Consider the following 13,690-nt stretch of genomic DNA (forward strand, 5'->3'; position numbering starts at 1 on the left):
AGTAGTGTAAGAGTCTAGATTTTGTGTGTGTAGACATGATCTGGCTTGGATCTTGTAGCAATATAACAGTTAAACCCAGAATCAGAATCAAAAAATCTGAGTATTAACCCATTTTAATGTAAATAGCTCCTACAGGTTACTTCAGCCATTTACGCATAACATACCCTTGAGGCCTACTGTCAAACCCCCTAAAGCTAATCCACTTAAATACCTGCAAGGCTACTCAGGTCCCTGGATTTTATCAGATAAGCAGGAAAAACACACAGACGATTTTGAGACCATTAAAGCTGGGCGAGCCCCCTGAGCCACATCAGCCCCATCTGAACTTTGCATTGCCTGCTGGGTAATACTCATCCAGCGATTAGAACTTCTTAAACAGAGAGCTGACCCAGACTTCCTGTATTGGGGTGCTGGTCCCGAAGATTGGCAATAGTAAATAGTTAACACAAAGGATTTTAAACGGTAATAGCAAGTAAAAAACAAAACATAAAACTTAAGAGAGAACAAAATGGGTTTTTTTTTTTATGTTTACCTAAATATGGTAGAACTGTTACATCTGTAACAGATAATTGCATAAATTCCTTTAACTCTCTGGGTTTGTTCAAAATCACTACCCTTTCAGCTTGTTCGTGGCCATAAGTGGCCACCAGCAGATTAGGTCTGTAATTTTTATTTTTTTTTGTTTTTTTGCCACTTTTTCTGCATAAAGCTTTTAAATAACTTCAGTTCTTTTCATAAATATAAAATAGTTATTACTTTTTAAATTTTTAAGCCTTTAAACACCAGTTTGTTTTTCCACTGCACTAGCTGGAAGTCAACCTCAAATCTCACAATTTTATATAATTGCAGTGCTACTGGAATTTCTTGTATTATTAATAGTGGAGTCTGGGACATGTAATTGTTATTTTTGCGCAGGGAGAGCAAAAACATAAAAACTCCCTCTCAGCTTGTTCGTGGCCAAAAATGGCCACCCCTTGTTTATGTTTACAAAATGCTATAAAATTAATATATATTGACAAAAAAAATTCACTTTCATTGACTTAATTTTTTAAATTGGCATCAGTGATGTTCTAGAAAATCTAAATTTCATTCAAATTCAGAATTTTAACCCTTTAAATACCAGTTAAATCACATACTTTTAATGATTTACATAAGGATAAAAGAATAAAATCCCCATTTTCTTCCTAAATAATACATGCAAACTGATTTATTTCCTAACCATGATTGAGGTTCGATGCATAGCAATAATTAAAAATATCAATGATTATATATGCATCATTATTTTTTGTGCAGGGACAGAAAAATAAAAGAACTCCCTCTCAGCTTGTTCGTGGCCAAAAATGGCCACCCCCTGTTTACGTTTACAAAATGCTATAAAAGTCATATATATTAAAACATTTTTCTTCTTTCATTGACTTGATTTTCTAAATTAGCATCAGTGCTGTTCATCAAGACCAAAATCTCATTCAAATTCAGAATTTTAACCCTTTAAATACCAGTTAAATCACATAATTTCGATGATTTACATAGGGACAAAAGCATCAAGTCCCTATTTTTTTCTAAATAATACATGCAAATTGATTTATTTTCTAGCCATGATGGAGGTTAGATGCATAGCAATAACTAAAAGTACCAATGAGTTTTATGGACCTTTATTTTTTTGTGCAGTGACAGAAAAACCAAAAAACTCCCTCTAAGCTTGTTTGTGGCCAAAAATGGCCACCCCCTGTTTATGTTTACAAAATGCTATAAAATTAATATATATTAAAACATTTTCTACTTTCATTGACTTCATTTTTTTAATTAGCACTGGTCCTAGTCATGAAAACCAAAATATAATTAAAATTCAGAAATTATACCCTTTGAATACCAGTTAGATTATGTATTATTACTACGCTTTTGGGAAAATAGCAATAAAGTTCACATTTTTTAGCATATGAATGATGAAACCTAATATTTTTTAATCATTGTTGGAGGTCAGTACGAGTAACAGTAACAATGATTTATTTTTACTTTATTTTATTTATTTATTTTCTTGGGGGGGGGGGGTGAATGGCCAAAAAGAAAATCGCACATGGTGTGTTAGTGGCCAGAAAGGCCATTTAATGACCAAATAACCAGTGAAATGACCACTAAAATGATCAAAATGTATATTCCAGTGTGTGCTTCTGTGAGCATCCTCATTAGCAGCAAGATGTACTAACCACAGTAGAGTGGTTTTTGTAAGCACACTTTCTACACTTGGTGCAAGGGGCTGCTGTTCCAATCCTAGAGGTGCACCTTTTGCACCTTCTTCTCATTTTGTTGGTGAGGTGTGGGTCACACTCTGGTTCAGACTACTGTATCTTGAGATCAATGGCAGAAGTGGCTGAGAAACAGGGACAAGCATTTGTTGAGGTCACCAGCATGTACCCCAGCTCTTCCATTTGTACGTTGTAGAGGACTCCCCCACTTCAGTGAAGTTGTTTCCGGCGGGACAAAGACATTGTATCCCAAGACATCCAGGAGATTGGAGATCAGCCATTAGTTAGCAGGGCGCGCAAAATTTCAAAATCCCTGGTAGCCCTTCGGGCTGGGACTCTTCAGTTTTTGGTAGCCCAAAATAAATTTAAGTAGCCCAAATAAAAAAGAGAGCAATTTTTTGATTGATGTTTTGTTTCCTGTTTTGTTTCCTTTACAATATTATACATTAAAGTATAATATTGTAACGGAAACAAAACATTAATCAAAAAATTGTTGAAACACAAATTACATTGGAGAAAAGAGCCATCAGCCATCAGTTAGTTTTTCTTCTACAACTCGAGTTGCCAACATCGTCTCTAAGTTATCCAAGTTGTATTTGTGCCTATTGTAGAGCAGAATTGCTTCTTGCTTCCAGGCGTCCTCTATTTCCCATCACTGACTGCTGGTTCCTTGTGTGTTGCTGTCAAAAGAAGCACATTCCTCCATTGCTTTGGGATGTGGGATATCGCCGTGGTAGTTTTGGTGAAGCCAAAGACAGACAACAAAATCTTCCTCTGTTGCAACCAGAGGAGCTGGGGAGGAAGCTCTGGGTTGTTTCCCCTGTGCCAGTTTTCATCTGATGAGTTCCCCTGCCAAGGTGACCAAAGTTAAGACGTTGTCCTCGGAGCTCCTCTGTCAGTTGGAGTCTGAACCCCATGCCTTTTTTAACTTCCTGAGAACTTCCAGTGTTGTCATCCAACATAATTTTGTATTGCTTTATCCTGGTGTAGGCTCACATCTCCACTTCATCTATAATCCTCCAATCCTCACACCTTCGCCTCCCATGCAGGTTTGTAAGGGTGCACAGCAGCTAAAAGATCTCCTTTGTTATAAAAATGTCAAAAGTAGATCTCAGGCTGCTAATGCAGGGAACTGCATACAGGGTGAGCCCTAGTTTGATACCAGTGGGAACTGGAATGTAGAGCAGTCTCTCTTCAGTAGTGGGACCCAAATGGTTTTCCTTTCACGAGGGATCCACTCAGTCACCAGCTCCTCGGTATCAGAAAATGCTCCTATGTTCTTTTCCATCAGTTGCTTGGCCTCCACCTCCATGCCCCCCAACCCCAATCCTCCCCCAAAGAAGAGGATTCAGGCACTGGCTAGTACTCTTCATCAGTGGTGATGCAGTCAGCTTCTTTGGAGATTGTCCCTTCATCTTCTGGAGAGGAAGTTTCTTCATCTTGGGCAGATGTCTTTGCTTCAAGAGCAGATGACTGCATGCTGTCCTTGCTCTCTGACCAGATCATATAGACAGTGCTTGAAGCAGTGATGACTTTATTGCCATATTGCCTATGATCTGGAAGCTGTTAGGCTTATTTACAGCAGCAGCACTGTCTGCACCTGCATAAATCGAGGACACGTTTATAAACAGTGTTGTTGCAGTTTGAGCTGCAGCTGCAGGTTTGAACTCTGCAAAATGGCTTGTGATTGTTTTTTTGGGGTTTTTTTTAGAGTTAATATTTTGGGTATGGTCTCTTTTTATGAAAAATACAAGAGTAAAAGTGCTTTTAACATGTGCTTCAAAGCTAAGTTCGACTGGGAACCTCGAAGCTCAATAGCCTGCATTGACAGAAATTCACTGCAGCCTATGTAATATTTGATGCGTCATTATTTATACCAGTCTATCTTGCAAATACATGTTTGTGCTGCAATATCATGCACAAACAAAAACTATTAGATCCTTAAGATCAAACCTATGTCCAAATTGTTTCATTATTTTGGTCCATTGGAGTGTGGTAAGCCATCAAAGGCCGCTACTAGAAACTAGGAATATTACATGAAATTGCTTGTTTGGCCAAAAATGGGTCAATGATGTAATTTGGTAATAAACATGAAAAACTACAATTTTCATGTGTTGAATTTAGAATTAAAGCAATTTTACCTAAATTGCATGATACAGTACTGTCAATAACAAGGAGTCAAAAAAGGTGGTTATAATGGGTTTCAATTGGCCAAAAATGGCCACGATAGAGCCAAGAGGAACAATTTGGTGTATAGTGTACACAGTGACTTGCAAAAGTATTCGCCCCCCCTTGAACTTTCCCACAAACATGAATAAATTTTAGGTATTAATTTAGGTATTACTTTTCAGGTATTTATTTGTAAGAAATGTTTGGAATGTATGATTTTCGTTCCACTTCTCACGTGTACACCACTTTGTATTGGTCTTTCACGCGGAATTCCAATAAAATTGATTCATGTTTGTGGCTGTAATGTGACAAAATGTGGAAAAGTTCAAGGGGGCCGAATACTTTTGCAAGCCACTGTATTATTGACATTATTAAGGAGCTGATGTTGAAAATTAAAAAATCTGAAAAGAATACACACTTTTGGGAAGTTTCATTCCATTTGCATTAACAGAACAAAAAAAGAAAAGTGAAGTGGCCAGGATAGAGCCCAAAGAGTTAAGTAATATAATTGTCTTATTGAAAAATATGCATCAGAAGGTCAGAAAAGTGAACTATTAAGAGACCATTGTAGTCCACTGCAGATTACAACACAGCTAAGTTCCTAGTTTAAGTCCAGCGACATTGTACAAGCACAACATTGTTCTTCTCTTAAATCTGTTGTTTTATTTCTGTAACGTTCTGTAATATCTTACTCACTTAAGAAGCTGAGGACTGACAAAGGTTAACACATCCTGCAGAAGTTTGAAGCAGAAAGATTCAATCAGAATCCTTTTAAAGGTCTTGTAAATGGTGGTAATCAGCCATGAATTGGGATAGTTCTCTTCCTCATTGTCATTTTTCTTCTTTTCATCTTCTGTCTCCCCCCTTTCCTCCTAAAAGAACAGATCGTTCAAGCACAGTTGATGAGATTTATTCAGAAAAAAACATAGTGATGTTGATTAGTGGTGTTGGTAAAATCCGTTTGGACTGTAGCTCAAGATTGTGTACATGTGAGTGGAAGTGATTTTGATTAAATGCTCTCACCATCATTAGTACATCCTAACTCACCCCTTTCTCCAGACCACTGGAAAGACCATTTTGCTGTGGGTCTTCCTGGGCACTGTCTATGTTCTGAAACAGTTTCTTTTTCATCTTGTTCTGGAAGCGGACCCTAGCTGCATCCAACTCAGGCTTCATGAAATGCTGGAAACGCTCATTGATGAAAACAGTGCTATCACTCTCATTCAGATCCCACATGTCCTCCTGAACCAGAGGTTGTTTGTAGCCTTTTAAAACCATACTGTAAAAACAATGAGAACTTTGAAGACATGGAGCACATATGTAGGTGCTTGTTAAGATTCCGACTATAGCGACCTTAATGTTACCTGTTTAACCAGTTGAATGTTATTCTGCTCAAAAATGCTGCACCTGCTTCAGGATTCTGTGGATAAAAACAAGGTTCAATCTATCTTATTTAATCTATGCTTATAAAACTTCACCCTCTGAAAACAAACAAACAAAACCAATAACAAATAAAGGGTACCTTTTTTATAAGGTCTTTGGCTTCTGGGGGGATATCAGCCACAGTAGAAAGAACTAATGAAATCAGTTCAAGCCCAAAAGAAATGTAGAAAAGGCTGAAACGTGGGACATCATGGACCTCGCCCTAAATACCAAAAATGAGAGAAAGAAATACTTTAAAGGGTCCCGAAGACACAAAAAACGGCACGTTATGGAAAAAATGGAGTCAATCATATCAAGTAATTGCACCATGTCTGAGTAAATCTACTATTTTTCTTCTACTTTAATCCAACTTGATCGAATGTCTTCACTCATACCAGTCTGAGAGCCTCTCGTAGGAGGGTCTGGAAAGGAAAGATGTCACACACTACAAGGAGCAACCAGAAGAGGAAAATAGAGGCAGAGTCTATTGCTCCTTCCCGTCTTAATCCTTCATGGCAAAGCAGGACAAGGATCTAACAAAGAAGACACATCAGAACATAAAAACAAATCCTTTCAAATTTAAATAAATAAATATAAACGTTGCTCAATTTACCCATGTGACTGCAAATAAAACTGGATTTGCGTAGTATACACCAGCATTTTTTGAAGATTGGTCACTGTTTGGACCAAAATCTTCTCCTAGTGTGACTCCCAGGTGTGCTATGGCCGTCAGGAACAACAGAGACACCACAAGCTGAGGAAAGAAAACACAGACCAGACATGAGAATAAATCATGTTATTCTATTAAAAAATTGCATTAACCTCCTAGGACCCGGTGTCCACATATGTGGACATCACATTTTGTTTTGTCTAGACCAAAATACTAAATTTTGCTCTGCAAGGGCCTGATATCCACCTACGAGGACATTATACTGCCACTGTTCTATCGAAATTTAAAACAAACATCCTCATATGTGGATCTCGTTTATCTTAGAAACAAAAATCAGGTAAAAAAATAAATAAATAAACAAAAATCTGGTAATTCTTTGTGTTTACATTCATCAGGTCCCAATCAGCCCAAATAGCAAAGAGAAATTAAAAATGCATGACATGAAAGAGTTCGGGTCTTAGGAAGTTCATGTACTGTTATTCCATATTTAATGCAAAAGATTCTATAATACCCTTAAAAACATACTTAAACTAGTTGAACTAAGTAAAACAGTGATTGAAATTCTCATTAGATTATTGACAATTTACTGTTTATTTTTGATTATATCAACTGTAAAATGGATTTTTATATGTATCTGAATATAAAGTTAATTGATTCACCTTTTTGTTGTATTGTAATTGCAATACTCTCAATCACAGTATAACAAGCTGCAACTGCACTATGTGAATGTACCTTGGGAAGACTGTCCGAATTTGACATTTGCCACATTTGTAGTAAAATGCCAATGGAAGAGACACTGGCAATAAACAGGACAAAGCTGAAGAGAACTGAGTGTCACTGGACTGCTGCAAGGTTGGGGAGAGGAGACCACAGGAGGGGGAGGACATATGGAGGAACACTGTTGTTTTAGTGTGGGAAATGAAATTGGGTTAAGGAGCCTGGAGAGAAAAACCAACTGCCTTGGAGTGTAGAATTGAGAAAGTGTCTGGAGCGCCGCAAAGAGGAGAGGTACACAAAAATGACAAAAATAAGTATAACTGCATTAATCCTACTAACACAGACACACATGCAATAAAGCTCATGAAGATCAGATAGTATTTTAAGCATGCCTTTCTGTTATTATCATCTTGTTTCCTGGGTGAGAGAGGCCTTTTTGTTGTGCTAAGCTAATAGGCAGAATGCTACCGGTATAGAGATTGAAAATGTGACGTCATTCAAGGGTAAAACCGCAAAGAATTCTGGGAACTCGTGGCAAGAGGTACTAGCGCACGCAGGCTTTCAATTGAAATCAGTTACACAGCGATAAAAAGAAACACAAAAAACTGTCAAGAAGCTGTTGTATTATTAACTGCAATAGCCGGACGCATGACAGCCACGGGAAGCTGACGGGTAAAGAGATCGTTTTTTTTATTGGATTACATCGTTGAAGAGAAATTATTCGAGCCATGTTTCTGAAGTAAAAAGAGGCGACAGATGGCCTGGATTGCAGCCATTCAAAGACCAAATATAACGTCCCAGAACACTCCAGCTCACAGGTTAGTCTGCTCCAAGCATTTCCACAAAGGTCAGTGTTTTGTAGTAGTTAATACATCATTTTTCATAACATAATTGGTGATATAGGTTACAAGCAAGTCTGGCGCTGAACAGAAATTGTGGCGCTATGCTATCACTAATTGCCCAGTACGATTACAGCATACAATATTATTGTCACTGCTACATTTCTGTAATGCGAACCAGAAATTATTTCCACTACTAATTAATTACCATTGAACTCAAAGGTCCTATTAATAAACGGTTAACGAATGTGTATTTATCAAGACGATTTGTGAGACTGATAAACTTATGATATGTACGATGGTCTTTCGTTCTACACGGTGCATTTCATGGTCCTGTACCCATCCGTCAAACTGTTTCTGGGCTTGTTGCAGTGACCTGAAGTTACTAAACTTCATGAGTGTATGCACTCACTCCAATAACCGTATAATTATAAATATGAGCGTGGTGAAAGTTGGGCAGCACGCTAACGTATTTTGTCCACTCTGTGTGCTCATAAGGGTATAACCCTTTCACTCCTTTGATTTTTTCCTCGTATCTTTTCTTTGCCTTTTCATCAAGTCTGTCTTTGTACGGACCGGCATTGTTCTCCTTCGTTTTGTACATAACTTTTTTGGAGGGCAAAGAAAAAGCAAGAAGGTATTGGAACCGGAGAATGAACGTTTTGCGGTGCTGCAAATGCTTGCATTTGATGCGGTACTTGGATTGTTTTGCCACGAGTTACCGGCATGCAATGCGCGAAAGTCACGTGGTCTGTCAATCTCTATAGCTCTAAAGAATGTAGCATCATAGGCAGTGTAGTCCGTGCCGCTCACAGACACACGTTATGTGTCTGTGAGCGAGGGAGGGAGAAAAAGGAAAAGTACGAGCTGTCATCGAGCAAAAACGGGAGCTGGAAGCATGTAAATATAATAATAACCACTGCAGCCAAGAAGAGTGCCTGACGAGCCCAGTTGTAAGTAAGCTATTAAGACTCGACTGTACACCGTGTTCGTGTTTTCCTCCAAAAACAATAAGTTCAGTTGGAGCAGCCTTTCAACGCCTCCCTCTGTCTCTCGCTAGCAAAGTTGACCCAGACAAAAAAGTAAAACTAGTTTTTGGCTATACGAGCCCGACACAGAACCCACCATATTAGCCAGAGGTCCCTTTACTACGGTTTGGAGCCACAGACCTTCAGTAACAGTAATAAATCATAGCAATAGTACATTCACGTAGTTGTAAACAGCATGATACTATATTAAGTAATCCAAAGTATTCAGAATACGTTACTCTCATTGAGTAACGTAACGGAATATGTTACAGAATACATTTTGGGACATGTATTCTGTAATCTGTAATGGAATACCTTTTAAAAGTAACCTTCCCAACACTGTATATAAACTAGCAGACTATTATTATATTGGGGAAAGATGATTGAACTGAGTTGAACAGAATGCTGTAGAGAGCTTAAATAAGTAAGTGCCGACCCTAATAGATTATTGAGTTTCTTGTTCCTGATGTGTGGGGGATGTTTTACCATGGCACACACCTGGTTACATGGGAAGAGACTCACTATCTAATAGACAATTAATGTTGTGTGAAGTGTGTGGCTGGTGGATGAAAGTGTTTTGAAATTCTAAATTTAGAATTCTACATTCTAAATTCTTATTTTTCCTTTTGAAATGATGTCATATTGCTGAAACTTAAGTATGCGGCACAAGAAGTTCTGCTATCAGCAATAAACATGAGGGGATTGACTGGACTGACAGTGGGGACAAATGTCCTCAAGATTGCACTTACTCCACCCAGACAGTGGGGAAAAGGGTGGATGTATGTATGTATGTTTTTTTTTACAGGAGCAGGAAGATGACAGCGCCATACTAGGGTCGCATGAGCTTGTGGGCCATGCGGACTTAACTTTTCAGTTGCCAAATTCTGTGTGTACTTACCAGCAGTGTGTTATTCATGACATCATATTTACAATGCAAAGGTCACTGTGAGAAAGTGTGCAAACAGATGATGAAATGCACTGTGCTGACATCCATGTCACTTTTTCCACAGCAGTCGGTTAATCATATGATTTAATCACATGATTTACAGCAGGCCACACCACTGGATAATGTTTTTTTTTAACATAGGGATACAGGCATGGAGCAGATCTATTCCAGGGGAGAAGCCCTGGAATTTTTTTAAGAGATAATGCACATATCTTCTTGTGCTTCTCTAATTGTGTTAAATTGACACATGGCAAGGAACATATGGCAAAAGAAGGTTTCTGGGGTAGTTTTCATTTTAAAATTACAGGTGCAGTGTTACGGAAGGAAATCATCCAAAAGGTGCATCCAAAGGCTTCAAGAGGACCAGTGAGAAGTAGGGACCATTTCCAACACAGATGACAACAAGAGTATTTAAACTAGTGGTGTGTGATAGTGCATATTTTGGTATTGATCCAATACCAAGTAAATAGGGGCCAATATCGCCAATACCGATATGGATACCGATACTGATATCGGTACTTTTAAATAAAGAAGGTCGATGCACCATTGAATTGCTAAATCTCAATTAATTTTCATGACCTTAAGTGTTCCCAGGACATAATTAGGACAAATTTTATAATTAAATAGAAAATGCTTATAGAAAATGAATATGATAATTTTTTTTCTAGAAAAATCTTAAGTAAAAAGTGCAAACCAGTAAACAAATTAAAACAAACAAGTGCTGTTGAGAAACTATACAACAAAAATTACAATTAAAATTCTCAACAACAACAACAAGAACTGGTAAAAATATAAATGATATGTAAACAACTTAACAAGACCCAATGCCTCTAAGTCACGTCATGTGACGGCGCAACATTTAAACACAAGAGGGGGAGCAATGTGTGTCTGCTCTGCGCTGATACAGGTGTGGCGAGTCTGGTGACCTGGCTGTTTCGTCTTTGCCGAAACCACAGCATTGCAAACGAGAGTGGAACGTAAAGTAAAGAATCAATCTCACCACGCTAGTAACGATCCGATACTGATGCCGAATTGATTTCGATGCTTGGATCGATCCGCCCACCACTCAGGGCTGTGCTGGGTTCGGGAGAGGCTCTGTCGGTCGTTTGCCCTGCGATGACTGCTCTCATCAACCTTGGTTTTGTTGGTTTTTATTGAAGAATATTAGCTACTGCTCACCGTTTGTCTGCAGGTTTTATTATAAATTTTGGTAGAGTCCCTTTCAAAACTGGTATCACTGGATGGTACAGCCATTCCATTCAGGTTGGATAGATAGTCCAGCGCAAAGGCGCAGTCTGTAAAATGAGTCATATATGTACTGATTGTGTATTTCATTGTGTAGCTGTTTTTCTGCATTTGTGCATTTGTGAACTAGCATGAAGTGTGGAAAGAGGGGAATGTTAATGCAATACTGAGAAACCTTTAGTGAAAACTAATCTTCAGTTAGGATGATTACAGTCCTTAGGGGAAAAATGAACAGCAAAAAGCTTTTTCAGAGAACTTGGAGCTCATGAAAGCAGGTTAACAAATGACCTGACAAAGAACAAAGGAATTAGGTTATAAAATTGAGGCACATTGAGGAAACACTGAAGGAAAATGTAAAAGTTCTACAATCAGGACTATGCTAACTTTGTACTTTCCATATAGTTCGATGACTTTTTAGGATTTTCACAGAATTTCCTTAAAAAGCTCAGAAAGCTTATTCAAACTCACATTTTTACAATACCCTTTGACACCAACAAGTCTGTGACAGGAGAGCGATGGAACCGCCCACATATTAATGCTTTTAAACACACGCTTGGTTGCTGTACACATCTACACACACCAACAACAATATCCTTCAGGACCTTGTTCGCCCTTATAGGCAGGGGAGGCGTGACAAGCTAATGCAGCTCAGGTGTGTCAGCCTCCTCACAGCCATGCAACGAACCACGCCGGCTGCTTGTCCAGTGGCAACACTGAAGCTGGTCTTCTCGACCGCATGGCAAGCGATGGTGGCGCACCACAGGCTTGGTCATGAGCCTGGGCTCACAGGCAGCTGGGCAGGCAGCTGACGCGCACAGGACCACATCAGGAGAGCAGGAACACTGCCCCTGCCAGGTAACAGCCGCTCTCACCCGAGGAGTGGGGCCAGATCCCAACAGTTTTGACCAATTGAAAGCACAAATTGATATATCATTCTCTGTAATGTTAAGGGAAGGTCAGTCTCTTTCAGGAAGTTGGTTACAGCTAACTGCTTGCAGACAGTGTTTTTCTGAATGAAAGAGATCCATGTACATGCTTATGGTTTGAACTGCTTGAGGCAATAAATGATTAGAAACTCAGACTACATCCTTCTTTTACTCAAGTTAAAAAGAATGCACAACAAATGCTTCCATTAAAACACAACAAATGTGTTAACTGACAACAAATCCATGTGAAAGTACAGAAACTAGTTTTAATGTCATTTTGTCATCTTATACTGTGATTTTATTGTAATTTGATTCATATTTTATGTATTTAAAAATAACAGAAATTCTGTTTTTCCTGTAAATTCTGTAAAACTTTACAGTCAACCATATTTTTTTTACAGTAGACGGTTAAACTTTTGAAACTAGAAGACAGCTACCTAAGCTACGAACTGAAACAACAATTTTTTATGAAGATAAGAAAGATTAGACAGTATTTCTTACCTGTTTGCAGATGTAGAGCTTGGACAATTGTTTTGTGTTTACATTTGCACTCTGACAGAGAGCCAGCAGGTGCCATGGGGCACAGAGCCACAGGAAACAAAGGGGGATCCAGACAAGAACTGTCTGCTCCACACATAGTGGAAGGTCTGGGTCTGGTCGCTTCAGATATGAAGCATTCTGAAGGACACAAACACACATGCATAACAAAGTCCTGCTGCCCTTCTAAGGCAACCAGAAAGTGCAACTGATTAACTCTCTGAAACCAGAAACTCTGAAACCAGAACATTAATCATCTCCTTTTCTGCATATTTGGAAGATGTCTTTCATAGTTGCTGTGACAAATAGAAATCATTACCTTCTTGTTTGTCTAATCTGTGTTGAACGGGCTGACACAATAACATGAACAGCTTTTTACCCTTAAACTCACTTACACTTGCCTTAAAGCTTTTATGTCTCCAAAGTATAGAAAAAAAGATCTTCAAAAAAAACCACCACAAACTTCAATACCAACTTCAACATCAACATGTCCCTGACATGGTATTATGAGGTGCTATTATGTCTGTTTGCTGTCATTCTCAACATACCTTCCAGACAAATTACTTTGTATGTTACTAGTCTGATATGTTTGTTTGAATTAATTCTTCAGTCTTTCTGCTTGTTTAACTCACCCAAAAAATGGACCCACAGTACTCCTCCAGAGCTGCCGCACACATGCTTTACAGTGATAGCTTCAGTCAACCTCAGCTGACCAGACAAGCCGACGCCTCTCACCCTCTGCCCCACTACTGCCGTGTTTTACTCAAATACTGCTGCTTTCTCCTCTGTCCACCCACAGTTCACTGACAATTGTAGGATGTGGCTGTAAGGGACTTTGATCCGTGAGTTTTTTTTAAGCAGAAAAAAAAGTTGCTTATTCCCTCTACAAAGAAACAACATTAATTCAACAGAGAGGTGCTGGATTAGTGAAGAGAATATAAGATTTGA

At 38.6% G+C, this 13,690-nt stretch overlaps 1 protein-coding gene across 2 annotated transcripts in view; it reads right to left on the reverse strand.

Annotated features, from left to right (window-relative positions):
* Window positions 1-13,530, reverse strand: part of LOC148099921 (ATP-binding cassette sub-family C member 2-like) — a 32,701-nt gene extending 19,171 nt beyond the window's left edge. For both annotated transcript variants that reach the window (XM_087850239.1, XM_087850240.1), the window contains exons 1-8: window positions 13,375-13,530; window positions 12,707-12,883; window positions 6,448-6,588; window positions 6,230-6,367; window positions 5,935-6,057; window positions 5,777-5,832; window positions 5,460-5,691; window positions 5,109-5,284 (exon numbers count right to left, since the gene is read on the reverse strand). In XM_087850239.1, coding sequence (XP_087706365.1) covers window positions 5,109-5,284; window positions 5,460-5,691; window positions 5,777-5,832; window positions 5,935-6,057; window positions 6,230-6,367; window positions 6,448-6,588; window positions 12,707-12,883; window positions 13,375-13,419 — 1,088 coding nt within the window. In that variant the 5' untranslated portion in view covers window positions 13,420-13,530. The remainder of the gene's footprint in view (window positions 1-5,108; window positions 5,285-5,459; window positions 5,692-5,776; window positions 5,833-5,934; window positions 6,058-6,229; window positions 6,368-6,447; window positions 6,589-12,706; window positions 12,884-13,374) is intronic.
* Window positions 13,531-13,690: the final 160 nt, after the last annotated feature.

Source organism: Neolamprologus brichardi, chromosome 13, assembly GCF_056152115.1.
Source record: "Neolamprologus brichardi isolate AB-2024 chromosome 13, ASM5615211v1, whole genome shotgun sequence".
NCBI classification, from domain to species: Eukaryota; Metazoa; Chordata; class Actinopteri; order Cichliformes; family Cichlidae; genus Neolamprologus; species Neolamprologus brichardi.